General features: G+C 44.0%; 1 protein-coding gene across 2 annotated transcripts in view; it reads left to right on the top strand.

Annotated features, from left to right (window-relative positions):
- SCN10A (sodium voltage-gated channel alpha subunit 10) overlaps nt 1-22,706 on the top strand; it is a 99,360-nt gene that overhangs the window by 43,321 nt on the left and 33,333 nt on the right. Inside the window, exons 11-14 of one of the 2 annotated variants that reach the window (XM_032270674.1) lie at nt 1,810-2,097; nt 3,622-3,733; nt 11,168-11,406; nt 13,989-14,162. In XM_032270674.1, coding sequence (XP_032126565.1) covers nt 1,810-2,097; nt 3,622-3,733; nt 11,168-11,406; nt 13,989-14,162 — 813 coding nt within the window. The remainder of the gene's footprint in view (nt 1-1,809; nt 2,098-3,621; nt 3,734-11,167; nt 11,407-13,988; nt 14,163-22,706) is intronic. The other variant, XM_032270683.1, reaches the window with a different exon arrangement.

The raw sequence follows: 22,706 nt of genomic DNA, 5'->3' as shown, positions 1-22,706 counted from the left end.
CTAGAGACACATACATGGTATTTTGAGACTAGAAGAAGAAGCATCCACTCTTATGCGGCCAGACAGGTATCAGAAAAAGCTTCCTGGAGGAGGGGATAATTGGGGCCAACTGCAAATAGCATGTAGAGATTCTTCCAGTAATTGAAGACTTTAGAGAATTTGGGGAGGAGTATTTTCCAGGCAGAAAGAACAACATGTGTGTGGAAAGACAGGGAGGCACCATTTGAGTACTTCTTTAATGCTAACTGATTGATTGGAGCCATTCAGGAAAGTACAGTCTTTCTTCCATTCCCAGGTACATTCATCTGGTAAACAGAACTTACACAGTTTTTATATAAAGCCATTTTCTAACCACCAGAAATGAAATAGAAGAATATACAGGAGTGACCCAGGAGGGGTTTCGTGGAAAATTACAGACCAGTTGGCCTGCTTAGAGGATGAATTCTTAAAGCAATTCTAATGCTTGTACTCAGAAGACATTGCTCACCATTTGTCAAAAAGCTTAATTCTAAAATAACTCATGGCCACGGAGACACTGCTGTCAAATACGCAACCAAAATTTTCTTCTCAGTTTCTTCATTGTTTGCTTAGTGCTCAAGTGCAAATAATGTAGTAATTCCCTTCTTTAATATGGATTTGTCAATTTTTCTCATTTGCTTCAAAAATGGGAAGGGCTTTTACATATTATGAGTTCTTTATGGGTCCTTGGGTATGCATTGCAGGCATAGTATTCTGTTTATAATACTGGGCTTTTAATAATGGTTGCTAAACAAGATTGGGTTTCAAATTATCAAGAGAGGAAACACCAGTTCTGTGAGATGAGAGGATTGATTAGTTAGGAGGACCCCAATTGGCAAGATTCTCCATTTTAGTAGTTTAGTAAATAAGAGGAAGTAAGGAAGGTGAGTGGAATAAATCAGTATGATCAGAATTCGGTATGAAGTCAATGTTTAGATTTCGGACGTACTATAGACCACCTGAGGACAGAAAGCATGGTCAGTTATGGTCAAGTTTCACTATGGTCATGGGAACTACCTAACCCAGCACACTAACTCTCTGAGGGCTCTGGGCTTATGAATTAGCTCTTTTCTCTGGCAACTTTAAGCCACACAGTTCCCTCAGTAAAAGATTTTGATGAGAAATGTTTATTGATTGGGAGGAATGACATTATTCTTCCAGGAAATTAGGCTGCAACCCTCCTTCAATCTCTCCATGTTGACTGTTCAAAGCTTGCCTCAAGGGATCCTGGAAGCTCATTACACTGTACAGCTCTTGTCTCCTCCTTTGCAACACAAACTCACACTCATACAGACTGGGACTAATGAATTGTACAACCTAATTTTCAGACAATGAAGTTCACTCGTTTACTCAACAACCACTTACCAAGAATGTTCCAGTACTGGTGTGCATGGAGGTCTCCTCAGGTCACAACTTTGCATATGGAAAAGGGAACTTCAGACAGCTTTGTCTAGCCCTGTGGCCAAAGGTTGGCAAACAGCTGAACTATCCAGGTGACAGGGTTTCCTCTGACATGTTCCTGACCATGATGACCTATTTGCTGAGCATCGGTGCCCTGTAATCTCTCCTCCCTCCTGGTCTTTCCCCCAGTCTGTCTAGAATCTCCTTTTTTTCTTGTTCCCTCACCACGCATTCCTAGAATTTGTGCCTTAGATTTGTGCCTTTATTTAGCTACTGAAAGGTCATAAAAATAGGGGCAGGGAAATGGGAGTAGGTAGAGGAAAGTGTTGGGCTCTAGATTTGCCAGAGGACCAGCTGCCAGCCTTCCTGCTTCTTCGGGGCAATGCCCAGTCTTTTCTAGGCCTCACCTCTGGAAGACGCCGGGCTAGCCATGGCAGTGTGTTCCACTTCCGACTCCCCGGCCGAGATATCTCACTCCCCGAGGGAGTCACAGATGATGGAGCCTTTCCTGGAGACCGCGAAAGCCATCGGGGCTCCCTGCTGCTGGGTGGGGGTGCTGGCCAGCAAGGCCCCCTCCCCAGAAGCCCACAATCCAGCAACCCTGATTCCAGGCATGGAGAAGATGAGCACCCCCCGCTGCCCACTAGTGAGCTTGCCCCTGGAGCTGTGGAAGTCTTGGTGAGTTTGCGAATCTCCAGACTCCCCCAGGCTGTCTTCCAACTAGAAGCCTTGGGCCAAGAAGCCTGAGTGTCACCAATGGAAGGGATCCTTAGCCATCATCCTGTCCAATGCCTCCCCATTCTACTCCCTTTTTACGGACATAGAAGATGAGACCAGGGCCGGGCGCCGTGGCTCAATCCTGTAATCCCAGCACTTTGGGAGGCCGAGGCGGGTGGATCACGCGGTCAGGAGATCGAGACCATCCTGGTCAACATGGTGAAACCCTGTCTCTACTAAAAATACAAAACATTAGCTGGGCATGGTGGTGCGTGCCTGTAATCCCAGCTACTTGGGAGGCTGAGGCAGGAGAATTGCCTGAACCCAGGAGGCGGAGGTTGCGGTGAGCCGAGATCGCGCCATTGCACTCCAGCCTGGGTAACATGAGTGAAACTCCGTCTCAAAAAAAAAAAAAAAAAAAGAAGATGAGACCCGGAGAGAGAGAGAGACTAAGTTGGCCTGAGGTCAAACAGGTTTCCTGGTTTACTCTGCAGTACAGTGATGCAAATTATTTTCCATTTGACCCCATTTCTTCTCAGTGTTTCTCTGTCCCCACTCATCACTGCCTCTGTGATAGGCCTGCTTTCTTCCTGGACAGGTATGAGAAAAACTGAAGGACCGCCTCTTCCTGCCTATGGCTCTGTGCACACTCCTTTAGGCTGGGCAAATGGAACCCAGAGAAATTCTGGGAGCGTCTCAGGACAGATCTCAATAGGAGCAGAGTATTACTTGCTTTACTCACAGAAGAGATAATTTGCCAAAATGCACAAATTAGGCAAGAGTGACTAGCTGACCACTCTTTAATAGAATAATCGCAGAGTGTAATGACAAGTGAGGGATTCCTCACTGGACTGAGGGGTGTGAGTTAATTTGAGTCCTCCGTCCAGTTTCAGTAATGATGTTTCTAGTGTTTTTCGTTTGCCCTCTCTGGCTAGCTAGGGGTACAGAGCAATTTGCTCACTGCAACCTCCGCGTCGTAGATTCAAGCAATTCTCATGTGTCAGCTTCCCAAGTAGAGAGGTGCATGCCACCACACCCGGCTAATTTTTTGTATTTTTAGTAGAGACAGGGTTTCACCATGTTGGTCAGGATGGTCTCGATCTCCTGACCTCGTGATCTGCCCGCCTCAGCCTCCCAAAGTGCTGGGATTACAGGTGTGAGCCACCGCGTCCGGCCAACTTTATGTTTATTAACTGTTTATAATTACAGTATTCAACAATAATATGCTGTACAGGTTTGTAGCCTAGGAGCAATAGGTCACACTATTTTTCCTAGATGTATAGAAGGCTATAGCATTTGTTTGTGTAAATACACTGTAGGATATTCACAGAATGATGAAATCACCTAATAATACATTTCTCAGAACATATCCCTATCATTAAGTGACACATGACTACATGAGACTGGCCAATAAGAGGCTGAATGTTCCATCTTTGCCATGAAGACATCAGGTTAAGGGAGTGTCCTGACTCTGTGTCTCAGCAGGCATCTGATGCAGGACAGAAGAAAATTTTCTTGTCAGCAGAATACTTAGATGAACCTTTCCGAGCCCAAAGGGCAATGAGTGTTGTCAGCATCATAACCTCCGTCCTTGAGGGTAAGTGTTGCTTATTGCATTGTTCATCCACTGTGCCATCATGAATTCCCATGTGAGTGGCAGAAGCAATGCCTCTAACCCATGTCAAAGCATCCATCTCTGTGTACTGGGATTCCAAACACTCCTCTTTCTTTTGCCCTAGGCCCCACCATCTTTTATCAATGTGGTTTTTTATATGCATAATTTTTCAAAAGCAAAATAATTTGATGAGTAAAATATCCTAGCTCGTCTCTTGTTAAAATTAGCATCTGCTTTGCATGCATTACAAAACTAGATTTTCAAAGGTGGTCTGGCAGGCATCAGAGAATTTCAGGCCAGCTCTCAGGTGTGCAAGAAATTTAACCATCTTTAATTTTCCAACATGGCAAAATTATCCTTTTCATGGTTTCAAAATTATATTTTTCATGGTTGTAACTTACGCAGCTGTAACTTAATTTCTTTTTCAAGCCCCCATTATGCTGAATATTGGAAGACAATTTAAGTCCATTAATTAATCAGTTTAACTAAGTCCTTGTTAATTCAGAATTCTACCAGTCAAGTGGGAATCCATTCCGTCTCACCAGGGATGTGTCTAAGTTCCAAGACAAAAAGTAGAGGAAGAGAGTGGTAATGGTCATGGCCACCTATCCACACACATTGCCACAGAGCATGACTGCATCTCCCTAACCCTGAGCAGGAGATCTGTTCTAATCCAGCCTTTTTTTTTTTTTTTTTTTTTTGGTCTCAGGGTATGGATAATGCAACCTTAGTCATTTCCAGTTATCTTACTCCTCTAGACAAATTAAACTGATCTGGGCTGGAGGAGTTGTAAGGGAGCTTGAATGCCACTGTGCTCCTAAGAAGAAGTCGTGTGTGCTTTCCTCACAGCCCTAGGCTGAATCCTAATTTGAGGGGAAGAAGTGGTGAGCACCAGAAACCAAAAAAAAAAAAAAAAAAAAAAAAAGTTTGAGGGATTTAAAAACAGAGCCAATGTATGCCTTAATTTCTAGGTGAAACCAGAGGTGGCAAGCCTTAGAGAGAGATTCACATGCACAGGAATTGTAGAGTAGAACTGGCCAGTAATATACCAGATGTGCAGAGATGTATCTGTTTTGCTCACAGCTGGATCTCCGTTACCTAGAAGAGCAGTGCATGCACAAAGGTGATATCTGGGGTGTGATGCTAACTTGTAGTGGTGTGAATTGATAAAAAGGAAGAAAATAAGAAATAGTCAGATATCCTGGGGTAGGATAGACTTCCACTCAAGGAAGATACTGTGAGAGTAGAGTAAGATAGTCAGGAGAAACAATGATGATTTTAAGAAAATCTGGGAAAAGGCAACCTTAGCTTAGGTCAACCTTAGGCTAGAGAAAACCTGAAGCAGCCTCAGAGAAAATCCTGTGGCTCCAGAATGGCAGAGAGGAACTGGGTGATGACGTGGCCCCCAGTGAAGGCTATGGAAAAAGATGAGTGAGACCCACAGAGAGAATCTAGAGAGAGAAGAGCCATCTTCATGGAGTGTCCCACCAGGGACCAGATGGGAACAACAACTCAGGCAAAATACGCTAGCAATGACAAAGGACCAGCTCAACCCTCCACCAGGCTTGACCCCTACAAAACTTAGACACAGACTCAGATATTGAAATAATATCCAACACTGACTTAACAAAAGACATTTCCCATGGTGAGGACTTGAAGCATAAATTGAATTCAACTGAGTTACATTTCTTGCATACCTGAGTGTGTGCTTTGAGAAATGTGTACCGGTTTTCAACAAGATGTATAGACTCTCTAATATTATTTTTTCTCATTGATAATTATTTAATATCACTGTTCATTGTAATAGTGTCTGCACTTCTAACATTTTTCATGGCATTGAATTTCACCAGGCTGCTAGTCCCACAATTTTTTCTTGGTCAGTTAGGTTTCTTGTTTTTTTCTGGTTTTGGTTTTGGTTTTGCTACCAGTCATCAAACAGCAAACATTGAATACAGTTTGGTTTTTCATTTATTCTCCAAAACTGTTAAGCTTCCTCCTTCTCTCTCCTTTCATTTATTCACTTATCAACAAGCATTTGTTGAGCCCCTGTTGTGTGTGTGGCTTTGCTCCAGGTGCTGGGATTCAGTGGTGAACAGGGAAGGGAACACAAAAGATGAACATGAATAGATATTCAGCCAGTGATAAGGAGTAGGAGAAAAAACCAAGTAGGGAAGGAGATGGAGAGTGTCCTCCAAGAAGAACAGAAATCTGCATTAAACAAAGTTGTAGCTATGTAAGAACCTGAGGAGAAAGTTTGCAGACACGAACAGCAAGCACAATGCATTCTGCAAGAATGAGACAGGAACGAGCAAAACGTGTGTCCCAAACACATCCTTCCTATGCCTCCCACTAACCAAACCTGGCCAGCACCAGAGGGTGAGGGCAATGCATTTGGTACAGGCCACCGTCCCCAGGCACAGAGAGAGCAGAGAAGGTGGAGAGTAGGAGCCCAAGGCAAACCTTGCTTGGGAAGACCAAAGAAGGTCATAGGATGAATGAGAGGCAGCAGAGGGTAGCAGTCAGAACACTGCTCTGGAGCCCAGCTGCCTGGGTTTGCATCCCAGCTCTGCTGTTTATGGTAAACAGTGACCCTAGAACTTCAGTAAGCTCTCTATGCCTCAGATTTGTAGCCTGTAAAATAGTGAGTATATACTTATCTTGTAGAGTTTTGTGAGGATTAAACGAGTTAGGGCAAGCAAAATGCTTAGAACCATGACTGGCATTTAATAAATACTCATCACATACGGCTATGATTATTCACTAGGTTGTAAAATCCATGAGGGCCGAGATGTATCTGTCTTGCTCACAGACTGATCTCCATTACCTAGAAGAGAAGTGCATGCACAAAGTTGATATTTGGGAGGGTGATGCTAATTTATAACAGTGTGAACTGATAAAAAGGAAAAAAAATAAGTAATAGTCAAATATCTTGGGGTAGGACAGACTTCCCCTCAAGGAAGATGCTGTGAGAGTAGAGTAAGAGAGGCCAGAGAAACAATGACATTTTAAAGAAAATCTGGGGAGAGGAAGCCTTAGTTGAAATTGAAGAGGTCAAAGTTGTCTGAGCATAGGACACATCATCTTCCCTGGTTGGATGTTATATTCATTATTTTCATGTTATATTGGATGTTATATTAATTATACACATGAGATACCTGAAGGATGCTTTGCACTGCCACAGTCATAATAGGATTTACAAAGGCCACCTCTTTAAGGGGGATTGTGCTTAAGAAAGTTTGACCCAAACCAACAGGAGCTTGACAATTAACTGAACTGAAAACATGGGAACCATCTATGCTTGGCATGCCAGCTGAGATTTGACAATTGTCCGAGCCAGAATTCCAGAAGCTGGGTCACAGCAGCGAGCACAGCTGAGTCTCTGCCCTCATGTTTAGTGGGGGTAGAAGGATATGAAACAAGTTATTACTGGAGTGCTGAGTGTCTTAAAGTTGAAGTGCAGGATACCAAGTGAAATATGCTAAGGTTAGCCTGGAGTCAGGGAATTATTCCAGGCTTAAAAGACTGCAAAGCAGAAGAGAGAATCACATTTGAAGGAATGAAAAAGCCTAATGTAGCTATAACCTAGAGAACCAGGAGAGCTCAAAATAAGGCTAGAGGGATGAGTTGGGGCGAGATCCCAGGAACCTCCTAGACCACATTAAGAATATGGGACTTCAGGCTAAGAGGGATGGGGTGCCATTAAAGGAATGGAGGCAGGGAAGTCACATTTGCATTTTATAAAGTTACTCTGGATACTCGTAGATAATGAAATTAAGGGGGGAAGTATGTTGGCAGGGAAACCACTTAGGAGGAAACGGGGTGTAACATGGCAGTGCTTGAACTCTGGGGTAGTGTCATGGGGAGGATGGGAAATGGGAGGATGTGAGAGCTATCTAATTCATAGAAGATTCAGGACTTGATGATTCATATGGTTCTTTTATAAGTGCCTAAAGATACGCTGGTGTTAAGGGAGCATTTTAGGGAAAGGAGGGGGTTTCCCTGGGGAAAGAAGAAAGAAGGTCATGAGTTGAGTGTGGGACATACTGGGCTTCACGTACCCTTGAAACATCTAGGTAGGGATGTTCAGTAGGGAGTTGGCTTTATGATATGTGGGTCTAGAACTTAGATGACAAAGATGGCCTAGATACATTTATATATTTGAAAGCAGTTTGCATGTAGGTGGTAATTTTGAAAAGACGCAAGTGGATAAGATAACACAGAAGGGTTGAAGTAGGAAGAGAAGAAGGCCTAGGACAGAGTTCTGAAAAACTAATGTTTAATGGTTCAGCAGAAGAGAGAGACCCAGCAGAGGAGACTGAGAAGGAAGGTACAGAAATAGGAGAAGACCTAGAAGAATACAATGCAGACCCCAGAGTAAAAATTTCTTCAGGAAGACTAGAAAGGCCAACAGATGTGGAAAGGTCAAGTAAAATGAAGCCCCAAAAAGGTCCAGGGGCTTTAGTCACGTGGATGTCTTTGGTGATCTAAGCAAAAGAGGATTTGTGCGGTAGGGGGGTAGGCATATTGGAGGGGCTTAAAGAATGAATGAGAGGTGAAGAAATGTTGGTATTGTGTATAGACAATTGTTTTCAAGAAGTTTGCCTGTGAGGGAGAGGAGGTAGTAAGATGGCACTAGGGAGTAGGTAGAATTGAAAGAAGATTTTTGGGTTTTGTGTTAGGGGGAGTGTTGGTTTGTTTGTTTTGAGCATATTTGCATGCTAAAGGGAAGGATCTGGGAGAACAGGAGAGACTGAAGATTCAGGGAGAAGAGGGGCGATTCGACAGACTCCTGCAGTGGCAGGAGAGGACGCACAAGTGGAGACATTGATGTTAACAGGAGGAAGGGAAGCCTCTCTAAGTGTAACAGGATGAAGGGAGGGAAGTTCTTTCTGGACCAGCTTTTTAGAGGAGATCCTTTTGAGGGGAGCCATCGTCATGTTTCAAGCTGGCAAGTAGCTACTTTTAGCCTCCGTGTCTCCCCAGTCAGTCAAGTTCAGCAATGTCAAGGCTGCCTCTCTTTCCCCATCATGCCTCACAGGTGGCTGCTTCCTGCCAAAATGGCATGTCTAAAGTGTCTTCATTCATCGCTGCTTCCTGTGCTTCTTTTTAGTGCCAAAATAGGTCCAGGGAAACTCTTGCTTTTGTTCCAACCAGGCATTATTGATTTTGGTCCCAGGATGTTCTAACTTCTTTAGAGAACAATGCTTTGCCAGTTTTGACATCTGTAGTTTCTAAAATCCACAGCCAGTGATTGAAACAGCATGACAGTGAAAATAGTCTGATCTGTGGAAGAGAAATGGACATATATAAAAACATATGAACAATAACATGACAAAAATGACATTTCAAATCTTTGGAAAAGGAGAAATTATTCAATAAGTGATGCTGATATAAATAACCAGAGATAGGAAAAAATAAGCCAGATCAGTATCTTACTCTTTATCCAAAATAATTTCAAATGCACCAAAGTTTTAAGTGAAAAAAGTGAAACTACAAAAGAAAGAAAAAAACATGGAGAAGGTATTTTCCAAGGCTTGCAGTGACAAATAAAAATACTACTGATAAATTTTGACTACATATAAATTTTTAAATTACCTATCAGGATAAAGCAGTTAACAAAATTTGGGGGCATACAATTATTTCTCTAAACTCATTTTTCAAATGCATATAGTAAAAAAAAAAAGTCTAAACACTGCAAATGTGTATGCACGACAGCTATGTGTCCTTCCCACTACAGACCCTTTCTGCTCCCCAGACTCCTGATGCGCACCTCCCCCACACCAGCTCCAGTTTATCTTATATTCTTCAAGCAATGTTCTGTGTATATATAAGCACATACATGCACATACACACATTACGCATATACATTTTTCTACTTCACCACAAATAAGTCTGCCTCATTCTTTTTCCCAATGTATTATACTTTATCGGTTGTTGTTTTCTATTATTATTATAAACAATGGACCTCATCTTTCTTTGCCCACATGGGCTGTTATCTGTACAAGATGCTTGTCTTGCTGCAAAATTTCTAGTAAACCCAAAGCCATCGAGGTGGCCACAATTACACATCCACATGGGGATTTAATGGAGGCAGCCAGAGAGATGAGCCTAGTGTTCAGGAAGGGATCAGAAACTGGACACATAATTTGGTGGGAATAGGCATAAAGATGGTTTTTTAGGTTCAGAAAAACAGAGGGGCTAAGGTGAGAATGCTTGATTTCTCCAACATTTACAAGCAGGAAAGGAAGAGGGAGACAAAAACGGAAAGTGAAAAGAAATAGTCACCGATAAGGGAGGAAAAGAAGCGACACTGCAGTCCCCAGAGGCAAACGAACACTGGTCTCAAAGAGAACAATGTAAATTCTGTCAAATGCTGTAAGAGTACGATGGGAGCTGGAAACTGAGGATTTGAATTTGGAAGCAGTGGAAGTCAGATTCCAGGGGCTGCAGAGAAGAAAAGAGGTAAGGAGGTGTAGAAGGTTAAGAGTAGAAAATTCTTATGAGGAGTTTTGCTGTTAAGGAAGCAGTAATGAAGGAGAGCACGGGATCCAGGGGCACTTTTTCAAAGCTGAGAGATAATTAAAGCATGTTTACATGCTGATGGGAATGGTCAGGAAGGGAGAGGGGACGACGCAGGCCTTGAGTGGGTGGGAGAGGAAAGGGCCCGCACTGCATGGGGCCCAAAGGCAGAAGACGGGGTGGACTTGTGGATATGCCAGAGATGTAGTGGTGGGAAGAAGGGGAAGTTCTTTTGTGAGCTCTTCTATATTCCGAGTGAAATAAAAGGGAGCTTATTAACAGAGTGAGGAGTAGAAAGAAGAGCGGGAGGTTAGAGGCCGGGAAGAGGAAGTGAGACACAGTCATCTGGAAGACTGAAGGAGTGGAATATAACACAGAAACAGCCAGATTTCTGGGCAGGGCAAGGCTGGGCTCACGGATCTCTAGGAGGACCAGTAAGCACAGTTGTATATTTTTTCCAGCCAGGTCCAGCTGGTTGGGTGCAAGGGCAGAGTAGTCTGCAAATTTGGTCTATCTGGAGTTCAGGTTTTGCCAGGCAAGTGCAGTGAAGGAGGAGAGGGGCAAAGGAATTGAGGGTGCCTGCAAGGGAGCAGTCAGAGAGATGGATGTGCAATCTAAGCTGGGTAAATTGAGAAGTAAGCACATGATATAGGTGATGGGCAGTAAAAATATGGAATGCCAGTGGTTCCAAGGACTGGAGGGGGCAGAGATTAATTGGAGTTACAAGACTAAAGGAGTTCAAAATATAGGAAATGAACACCGGGGGGGTGGGGCGCTGAAGTCAAGATTTTGGAGGTGGTAGTTATTAGTTACGGCAAGGTCTAGGGGATGACCGCAGAACTGGGGTCCAAGGTGACACATGGCTCACAGCTGTCATTGACCATACCTGTAATGCAGAACTCGAGGAGTCTGAACAGAGGTGCCCACCCTGCTTGACCGGCTTGGCTCAGAAGTATCTGATCTGGGATTGCTGCCCCATGTGGGTGAAGCTCAAGACAATTCTCTTTGAGCTTGTGACGGACCCCTTTGCAGAGCTCACCATCACCTTGTGCATCGTGGTGAACACCGTCTTCATGGCCATGGAGTACCATGGCATGAGCTCTACCTTCGAAGCCATGCTTTACATAGGCAACATTGTGAGTGCTCTGGCTGGCACTGTCCTCACTGGTATGGTCGGGGCAGGGATGGGGGAGGGAGCAGGGTGTGGTTTGGGTACGGCGGCGCATGCCCTTATTGGTTAGTGTGTTGAGCCAGTTAGCTGACAGCAAGGCAGCAGTGCAGGACACATGTGGACACCAGGTTCAGGAGGTCAAGCGTGGGAGGACCCAGGCTGAGCTGGTGTGAATGGCTTTGGGATGAATAAGAACAGAAAAGTAGACCAAGAGAGCCTGGAGCCAGAGGCAGCTAGTTGCCCTTTATAGAACACAGGGCGGCCACTTGAATTCTCTGGATCTCAGCTGCCTCTACCTTGAAATGAGGATAAATGTCACTTTTTCATCTAAAGACAATCTTTGAACTTGTCAATTTCCTTCCAACATAATTACTTTTATGACTGCAATTAACAGTAGCCACGATTTTCAATGCTGTCACTTAAGGAGAAAAAGAGTGAGGGAGGGGAGGGGAAGGCAGTGGGAGGGAGGGAACATGGAAACAAGGTTGCTGTTGTGACAAAACCATCAGGAAGTCGGAACTTTTCAAGTTTAGACATGATGCTACTTTAAATTTCCCTCCATCATTGGCTAGTATTAGTTACTCTTAACAAGATACAGTCCATCCTGGATTTCATTATATACCGAATAAAGTGTCTGACTCAGAGGGAGAGCAACGGCTCCAGCCTTGCCCCCGCACAGGGACGGTAGTAATACTCAGATGCTTCTCAGGGATTATCTCATTTTATTTTCACAATAACCCTATATGGTAGGTATTATTATTATTCCCTTCCCAGATGGAAAAACTGAGATACAGAAGGTTAAATAATCTTCCCAAGGTCATAGAGTTGACTTAGTGGCCACACTGGCTCCCAAGCGCCCAAGCTCACTTTTCTTAACCCCGATTAAGCCACCTCACAGGACCTGCTTGTGTGTGTGTGTGTGTGTGTGTGTGTGTGTGTGTGTGTGTGCTTTCAAACACACACACACACACGATAGGCAGAAGCTAGAAAGAGTCAATGTCCTGCCTTCATGTCCAAAGCAGGGCCCACCACGCTGGAGGTGACCCACTGGATTTACCAAAACTGTCCAGCTTTGGGGTCCAGCTTCTTAAAGGCTGCAGATTTAGGTGGAGGGGAAAGGCCCAGAGGAAATATGACTACTCTTCCCTAGAAACCACTCCCTCCCCCATAATCCAGGCCTGTGAAAGGGGCTGCAGTAGGTTCTGGAACATGGTGAAAGCAGCATGCCTCATGTTTTGGCAGCACCTAGGCTGAGGTCACATCCTAAAGTTGATATGGAAAGGGAAGATGGAAACAGAAGACAATGCTTATTCCCAAGAAGTCAGCCTAAGACCACAGAGGGCCTCATGGAATAGGCATCTGAGCCCACACCCTCATTCTACAGTTAGAGAAGTTGAAGAAAGAGAGAGAAAAGGCCTTTCCCATCGTGTCAGAGCACAGCACCATTTTTTCTAAGCGAGGAAAAAAAGTTATGTGTGTGGTGCCCACAACGAGTCAGGTGCTTTGTGAATGTTATCACAACACATGAGATTATCATCGCCCTCACGTCACAAAAGAGAGCACTAGGACTCAGAGAGGTTAAGTATCCTGCCCAATTGTATAGCTGGTGAGGGTGGAACCAGGGTCAACCCAGGTCTCCGGAAGACACAAGACCTCAACCCCATCCCTCACCATACCACACTGACTTGCCTACAAGGGGCCCCCCAAAAATACTCTTTGAGTTACACAGAGGCAGTCTTGTGGCATGAGCAAGTCACTTAAACTCTCAGCCTGCTTTCTTCTCCTTAAGAGGGATGCATCGTCCGTTTTTCAGGCTGGTGAGGGGCTCGGATAAAAGGATATGAAGGAAAAGCGCCTGACCCTGCTCTTTGTTTTCCTCCTTCTCTGTCTCCTTTCCCTGCTGGTGTTGTGTGACCTGAACCTGGTTCTGACCTCCCTCAATGTCAGATTGCTGTCCTGTTTAAGACAATTAAAGACTCACAGAGCCTAAAAGAATCTTAGAGACAAGGAATCATTGCTAGCCACTATAATTTATGAATGCATTACTATTGCCAGGCCTTTTGCTAAGAACTGCACATGCATTCGCTTATTTTATGCCCATTATACAGATGAGGAAATTGAGGCACAGAGAAGATGTGTTATTTGTCCAAGCTTACATAAACTAGGAAATGTCTGAGCTGGGATTTTAATCCAGGTCCGTGATGTCCCACAACCTAGGCTTTTTAACCACTGAACCAGACTGACTCTTCAAAGACGTACTGATCTTATAATAATGATCTTAAAGACTGTCCACTTACTCCACTCCCACCACCATTCATATGGAAAAACTGCGGCATGCACAGCCCCTGAGAATGGTGCAGAAATCTCTCCATTCTGCTACATTGACTGTTACCTTGGCCAATGCTCAGGAGCCCACAGGTAACACAGCAACTGAACAACACAAGAGGACTTGCTATTTTGTAAATAAGACATTTTCTTGCTGCCAGTTTTGTCGTTGCCCCAGACCCCATAGACCACACCGTGATGAAAATTTGTTTCCACTCCTAGGTCTTCACCGTAGTTTTTACCGCTGAAATGGTCTTCAAAATCATTGCCTTCGACCCATACTATTATTTCCAGAAGAAGTGGAATATCTTCGACTGCGTCATCGTCACCGTCAGCCTGCTAGAGCTGGGCGTGGCCAGGAAGGGAAGCCTGTCTGTGCTGCGGAGCTTCCGCTTGGTAATGTTTTTCTCCTGATGGCTTGGAGAAACTCCCACCCAGACTCAGGGAAGACACTGGGCCCTGGGGACTGCATCAGCCCCCTCCCCCTTCCCCTCCTGTCCTTGTGGGAGGGAGCTGGGCATGACTCCTGGGCCACTGGAGACATGGGTCTGTGGTTCCAGCTTTTCGTTGACTCAGATCGGGGACATGTCTTCTCCTCTCTGGGCCTTGGTTCCCTCATCTGCACCAAGAGGGGACTTCCAAGCCCTTTCCTCATCTCTTATCACATAACAATAACAGCGATGATCATAGCAGCTAATATTTACTGAGCACACAATGTGCCAGGCATAGCGCTGGACACCTGATAAAATGTACCTCATTTTATGCTCACGACAACCCTGCGAGACAGTTGCTTTTAAGATCCCCATGGCTGGGTGGGGAAAAAGAAGGGTTCCATGATGACCCCAAAGTCTCCCATCTGCCAAGCAAGCGAATAAGCCACAGACCTGGATCTCAAATCCAGGTTGTCTGACTCCACAGCTCAGCCCCTTCCAGCCTCAAGGAGGTCATTCTTCAATTCCTTGTTGCCCCAAGTCGCAGCCCCAATGTCTCAAGCACCCCCAAAGCCGCCTCCTACTAGCCTCACTGACATGCAATGATGGCTGTTCTCCAAACTCAGCTCCAGGACGCCCTCTACAGGAGAAGTGCCACAGGCCACCCACTTTAATCAGAGCCGCGTTTGCCAGCCAAACGTGTCAGATTCCCAGGACAGTCTGGGGTCACTAGGTTCTTCCAAGTCTCCAGGTCATGTGGAGGAAGCTTGGCATCTCGCTGACTCTTGGGAATAAGAAAGAGGGCTGGAGAATGTCATGGCTTGTTAGCACAGGCCACCTGCTCACAGGAATCTCTCAGTGTTAACTGGGAACCCCGCTTCTAGCTTTGGAGAGAGGTGACAAAACAAAGAGGGGTGTCCAGCAATCTCCCCAAATGCCACCTAAAAGGTTCTGACAAGTGTTGGGCATCCAGAGGTTGACGGGGGTGCGTGGTTCAGGGAGCGAGGCTCTAGAACACATCTGCCTGGGACCCTATCATAGGAGCCAGTGAGATGGTGCTGAGCCCCTGAACGTGGCGTGCATGGTCTAGGGGTGGCAAACTCAAACGCCCATGAGCAATGTCATAGAGCCAGCCACGGAAGAGATTTGGGCACTGGGTATTTGCCTCAGGTAGACAGGCAAAGATGACACCATTCCCCCCAGGCAGACCTGAAGCAGTGCATGACTCTAGGGAGGGAGGTTTCCATAGAGATCAACGCGACTATCTCGGGTCGGGCGCGGCGGCTCACACCTGTGATTTTAGTATGTTGAAAGGTTGAGGCAGGCAGATCACTGGAGCCCAGGAGTTTGAGACCAGCCTGGGCAACATGGTGAAACCATATCTCTACAGAAATTGAAAAAATTAGCCGGGCCTAATGGTGCGTGCCTGTCATCCCAGCTACTCAGGAGGCTGAGGTGGGAGGATCACCTGAAACCAGGGAGGTGGAGGCTGCAGTAAGTCATGATCGTGCCACCGTACTCCAGCCTGGGTGACAGAGTGAGATCCTGTCTAAAAAAAAAAAAAGGAGACAGAGAGAGAGATCGAAAAAGAGAGAGTGATGAAAGGGAGAAAAGAAAGAAAGAGAACAAGAGAGAAAGAGAAAGAAGCAAGAAAGAAAGCAAGAGTTACAGCTACTCGGGAGGCTAAGCAGGAGAATTGCTTGAACCCGGGAGGTGGAGGTTGCAGTGAGCTGAGATCATGCCACTGCACTCCAACCCGGCACCTGGTGACAGAGTGAGACTCTGTCTCATAAAAAGAAAGAAAGAAAGAAAGAGAGAGAGAGAGAAAAGGAAGAAAAAGAAAGAAAGAAAGAGAGAGAGAGAAAGAAAGAGGGGGGAAGGAAGGAAGGAAAAGAAAGAAAGAAAGAAAGAAAGAAGAAAGAAAGAGGAAAGAGAGTGAGACTCTGTCTCATAGAAAGAAAGAAAGAAAGAAAGAGAGAGAGACAAGATTTCCATAAAAAGTCAGAAATCCAGATTTTCATGCAAATATCTTTAATACTGGCTACTAATCCAATTTTTTAAAAACACTCTAAAGACCAAATGAAGCATGTCCTGAGACACAGCTGTGCCTTGAACCGCTTGGTTGATGACATCTGCCTGCGCTGATGGTGCTGTCACCATCCCAGGGGGGAGAAGGGCAGAGTAGACCTGCAGGACTCTTTATCCATAACCAGGAAATTTTAGAAGATCAGAATTAAATCACATTTTTAGAAAGACAAATTTCTCCAGGTATCTAGAAAATGATGACAAGAGGCAGACCCCTAAGCTTACGGGCAGTGTAAGGTACCTACGCACAATCGTCAAGAGAGCAAGATTCCATACCCCCATGCCCTGGCAGGCCCATGGTTAGCTTTCTAATAAAATACGAACATTTCTAGAACGCTTGGGGAAGCAGAAGCTTGGTGTTTTAAGGTCTGTGTGCCACTTTTGTTCTGATCCCACAAAGTCTAAAGTCCCAAACAACCAAAAATAGGCAGGCTTACTTCACAACCTCCCCCTACACAGTTCTCCAGGGGAATGCCCCTCAGTCCCCACCTCACTGATCTTAACATGCTGATCAAGGCTGGGGGCGGTGGCTCAAGCCTGTAATCCCAGCACTTTGGGAGGCCGAGGCGGGTGGATCACGAGGTCAAGAGATCGAGACCATCCTGGTCAACATGGTGAAACCCCGTCTCTACTAAAAATACAAAAAATTAGCTGGGCATGGTGGCACGTGCCTGTAATCCCAGCTACTCAGGAGGCTGAGGCAGAAGAATTGCCTGAACCCAGGAGGCGGAGGTTGCGGTGAGCTGAGATCGCGCCATTGCACTCCAGCCCGGGTAACATGAGTGAAACTCCGTCTCAAAAAAAAAAAAAAACAAAAAAAACCATGCTGATCAACGCACATTTCCTAAGCACACCCACCAACTACACACTTTCTTGGGGTCTATTCCACTTCCTCGTGACCTGGCTTAGATTTCACGGCCCACCAATATTATTATGCCCTTGAAAACAACCTCAATCACCTTTTCCCTCTGCCTCTTTGCATTTTTGTGTTTGGCAAAACCTCACACTGGAGAGGCTAAATCAAATATTTCTCTCCACATTGCCTGCACCTGAGCTATAAGAAATGCTGGAGAAAAATCACCGCCAGCCGGTCAGTTTCATGGTTTTAATTAATAGACTTTATTTTCAGGACAGTTTTTGGTTTTCAGAAAGAAAAACAGTTTCCCTATTACCGACATCTTATATGAGTACTTACGTTTGTTAAAAGTAACTTCACTGGTTTCTCATTGCTCTGAGAATAAAATCCAGACTCATGATGGTGCACAAAGTTCTGCATAACCAGGCACTGCCCAGTTCACCAGCCTCCCTCTTGCCCACTTTGCTCCAGCCAGAGAGGCCTCCCTTCACACATAACAGAGATCTTCTTGGCTTTGGGTCTTCTAGGTTTTTTCCGCTGTTCCTGGAATGCTTGTCCTCTAGTCTTCCCTTAGCTCACTTACTCTCAACCTCTGGGTTCAATGCACTAGTCACCTCCTTAGCGGGGACCTCCCGAACACACTGTCCAAAGTTGGATTCCCTCATCAAATTAACCTGGCATTTACAATGTCCTGCTGTCCCATGAGGCAAAAAACAGTTTCTTATCTACTGTTTTAACCCAAGGGCCTAGCACAAGGCCCAGCACATACATAGGAACTCAAGAAATACCTGTTGATTGATGGAAGGAAGGAAAGAAAGAGAGGAGGAAGGAGAGAAAAGGGAAGAAATAAAAATTCTGTCTTCCTTCTCTCCCAGAATTCTCTCTTCCTTCTCTCTTCCCATCATTGAAAGCCTTGCTCCATTTGCTCCATTAGTCCATTGGTCTGTCCTGGTACCAATATCAGTCTTAATTATGGCAGCTTTAAACATATCTGTGTCTGTAAATCAAGTAATCCACCTCATTTACTTCAAGAATATCTTGGCCTGCACACTTTCATGTTCATTTTAGAATTAGCTTGTCAAGTTGCATAACCACATAGCCACAAAACTCTAATCATTTTTCCCATTAGGGACTGCTATAATTGATAGGCCAATTTGGGAAGACACATCATCTTTACATTACGCAGTCTTCTGATCTATGAGGATAGTATACTCTCTACACCAGTCTTTCAATAAAGTTTAAAAATGTTTCCTTAATGTTTTTGTAATTTTCTCCATAGGATCTTGCATATCTTTTTAAACACTCTTTTCTAGCATTTTTGGCTAGCATTTTGGTATTTATCTGAATTTCTGACTTTTTATGGAAAATTAGAAACTCTGACAATAATGGACAAGCCATAGTCCCTCCCTCCCTCCCTTCCTCCCTTTCTCTCCCTCCTTCCTTCCCTCCCCCTCTCTTTTTTTTCTTCCTTCTTTCCTTCCCCCTCTCTCTTTTCTTGTCCCCTTCCTCCCTTCCTCCCTTCCTTCCTTCCTCCCTTTCTCTCCTTCTTTCTCCCCCTTTTCCTTCCTTCTTTCCTTTCTCTCTTTCTTCCTTCCTTCCTTCCTTCCTTTTCTTTCTTTCTGTCTTTCTTTCTTTCTTCTTTCTTTCTTTCCTTCCTTCCTTCCTTCCTTCCTTCCTTCCTTCCTTCCTTCCTTCTTTCATTGTCCTTGCCAGGTTTGGGTATCAAGGTACCAAGATGATACCAATTTTTATTAAAAAAAAAAAAAAAAAAAACTAAGGGGGCTGGGTGTGGTGGCTCAAGCCTGTAATCCCAAAATTTTAGGAGGCCAAGGTGGGTGGACTGCTTGAGAACAAGAGTTGGAGATCAACCTGGCCAACAGGAGGAAACCCCATCTCTACTAAAAATACAAAAATTAGCTGGGTGTGGGGGCGCACACCTGTAATCCCAGCTACTCAGGAGGGTGAGGCAAGATAATTGCTTGAATCCTGGAGGCAAAGGTTGCAATGAGCTAAGATCACGCCACTGCACTCCAGCCTGGGTGACAGAGCGAGACTCCATCGCATTAAAAAAAATTGAAAGAAGGCCGGGCGCAGTGGCACAATCCTGTAATCCAGCTACTTGGGAGGCTGAGGCAGGAGAGTTGCTTGAACCCAGGAGGAGGAGGTTGCCGTGAGCCAAGATTGTGCCATTGCACTCTAGTCTGGGCAACAAGAGCAAACCTCCATCTCAAAAATAGGTAAATAAATAAATGAAAAAGAAAAAGCAAAGTTAGCTGGGCATGATGGCACGCACCTGTAGTCCCAGCTATTTGGGAGGCTCAGGTAGGAGGATGACTTGAGCCGAGGAGATTGAGACTGCAGTGAGCCAAGATCCAGCTACTACGCTCCTTGAGGAAAACTGAATTATTTGCTCCTTGCAGGTTTGATAGAATTCACTAGTAAAGCCATTTGCAGTTCAAGATTTTTCACTACCAATTTAATTTTCTTGATGGCTATGAAACTAGTCAAGTTTGCTATTTTTCAAATTGATTTTGGTAAATGATGTTTTTCTAAGAACTTCCCTTTTTCTAAATGTTCAAGTTCATTGGCATAAATTTGTGCATACGAAGCTCTTATCTTTTGAGAGTCTATATCACCTGTACTTACATCACCTTTTTCCTTCATGACTGTGCTTTCTCTCATTCTTCATCAGTCTTGCCAAAGGTCATCAACTTAATTTTTTCCAAGAACCAACTTTTAACTTGTTGATCCTCTCTATGTCATTGATAGTTTTCTATTTCAATTAATCCTGCAAATTGTCTTAATTACATCATCCATTCTACATATTTTGCTGTGTTTTAACTTCTTAGGATGGAATTTCCCATTCATCTCCATTTCCATTATTTTCATTTAAGACTTCAATTTCCTTCTGCAAATTGCTTTAATGTGTATAACTTTCTTATTGTTTGGTTCTAAATATTTCCCAATTTCTACTTTGATTTATTCTTTGACTCAAGGGTTAACTAGAAGCATAGTTGGTTTTTGTTTGTTTGTTGTTTGTTTTTTGTTTGTTTGTTTGTTTTTTGAGGCAGAGTCTCTCTTGTTGCCCAGGCTAGAGTGCAGTGACACAATCTTGGTTCATTGCAACCTCTGCTTCCTAGGTTCAAGCGAGTCTCCTACCTCAGCCTCCTGAGTAACAGGGATTACAGGTGCCCGCCACCACGCCCAGCTAACTTTTGTATTTTTAGTAGAGAGAGTGTTTTGCCATGTTGGCCAGGCTGGCTTCAAACTCCTGAGCTCAGGTGATCCACCCACCTCAGCCTCCCAAAGTGCTGGGATTACAGGCATGAGCCAAAAGCATAGGTTTTTAAAAATTTCAAAACACATGGTGTTTCTAGTTATCTTCATGGCACTGAGTTCTAGCTTTGTGTATCCTTAAGATTTTTATATGTCTCTTGCACAGAGCAGACAATCAAATTTTGGGCTCTTATTCAGTTCTGACAATTCAGACCTGTCATTTGCTACACAAAGTACTTTCTTTGACAAAGTTCTCGATTGTTCTTTACTTCTTTGCTTTCCTCTCACCATGCTTTTCTCTTGCAAGAGAAACCGTGGCTACACCATTACTATAAGCTTTGCTCAGAATTGTTTCATTTCATTGGAAAATTTATGCGTGAAAGGCTTTTTCAGTTGGGGATTATGGTTTATTTGTCTTTTAGCCAAAGCATTGAGTCCACTTATGTATTGTGAACACTGATCTGTTCGGATATGTGTCTGTCTGTAGATTTGAGGCTGTTTATTTCACCTGCTCATGCTCTCACACATGATCTCTGTATACATATTTGTTTTCAACTGTTTGTTTCTCCTTGACTCATTTTTTTCCTTCTGATTTGGAAACTAAATATTCTGTTTTTACTCTTTGAGTGCTTGCCTTATAAATTACAGCATAAATTAACTCTCCATTAGTTAACTTAATCAAAGCCAAAAGTTAGCTGAAATCTCTACCTTACCTCCAAGACAGTTTTCCATTCTGGGTATCCTTTCCCAAGTTATTATAATGATAAGCCTTTTAATTTTATCTTGTTTGTAAGCTTTTTATTAATGAGAAATGATGCTAACTATTATGCAAGCAATCTCTAAAACCGAGTAGCTTACCCCGATAAAAGTTTATTTCTCACTCACATCACAGCCTAATGCAAGCAGACAGCTCTAGGTGGGACTCCAAGAAGTGACTTTGCCATGCCTGAAGAGGATAGTATAACCTTCAAAGTTTGCCTCCCACTTGTGGAAAAATGGAAAGCCGAGGTTTGTTTTAAGGTTTAGACAGTGAAAGGCTTTTTCAGTCAGGGATTATGGTTTATTTCACAATACAATTACTTCAAAAACTTAGATGGCTTCAGACCTGTCATTTGCTACGCGAAGTCCTCTCTTTGACAAAGTTCTCAATTGTTCTTTATTTCTTTGCTTTACTTTCCCCACGTTTTTCTCTTGCAAGAGAAACAGTGGCTACACCATTACTATAAGCCTTGCCAAGAGTTGTTTCATTTAATTGGAAAATCTAACTAGTTTTCAACATTTGAAGACTTAATCTCATTGCTCACTGCCTGGAATCTAGAAGCAGTACAGTTCCCTAAATCGTCAAGGCTCTAAACTTCCGGATTATATTTCCTTTTATTTCTTATAAACCAGCTAAATCTTTCCTGAGCTCATCTATTTCTTGTACTGCCTTGACCAGCGTAATCAATTACAACTGATCCATACTAAGGTTTAACAAACACTTCCCCTTGAGTTGCTGGTTCATGATCTGCCTCAGAATTTTTGCAAGCAATATTCTTGTGACTGAATAACATAGATTAACTTTCCAAGCCTTCTCCTATCAGTTTCCTTGTTGCCCACCACATGATCATTAAGCCAGTGCCACGTATTTGATGCTTTTGAAAAGGCAATACCTTTTCTCAACAAACCAATTTCTCCATCATTCAAGATAAGTGCGACTAGCTGCAGTGATGCCCTCTAAATCTGTGAGTTAACATAATAGAGATTTGTGTCTCACAGCACATTCAGTGCTTGTTGGGAAGCTGTCCTGAGAGTGTCAGCTTCAAGTAGTGACTCAGGGATCTAGGATTGTCCCATATTGGGATGTCACCATCTTCAATTAGTGACCTTTATGGTGAACATGAAAAGGAAAAAATGCAGGGAGTTTAACGACTATGCCTAAAAGTCCTGTATATTACTTCTGTCTCCCTCTCCATTCCGCCAGCCAGAATCCACTAACATGACCTCAACCATTTGCAAGCAAAACTGGAAAACAGTCTTCCTTTGTGTCTGGAAGGAGAAGGTGAATGGAGACCATATAACCAGTCTCTTCCACATCTCATAAGACATTGTTCTTGTGTCCACTCAATGTTTAGATTCATTCTCATACTTAGCACTTTCTTGCTCTTTATACCTTTGTTATAGAGCCAGTGGGGGCTCGCTGCCCAATGCACCAGAAGCCAACACTATGAAGCTGGAAGCCAAGACTATGACACCAGGTTTTTGAGAAAAGGAAAGCTTCATATTGCCAGCTCACAAGAAGACAAGAGGTCA

Source organism: Sapajus apella, unplaced genomic scaffold (genome assembly GCF_009761245.1).
Source record: "Sapajus apella isolate SASKATOON/1434 unplaced genomic scaffold, GSC_monkey_1.0 scaffold4, whole genome shotgun sequence".
In the NCBI taxonomy this organism is placed as follows: Eukaryota; Metazoa; Chordata; class Mammalia; order Primates; family Cebidae; genus Sapajus; species Sapajus apella.
The sequence above is the reverse complement of the archived record's forward strand: the minus strand, read 5'-3'. Positions and strand labels throughout refer to the sequence as shown.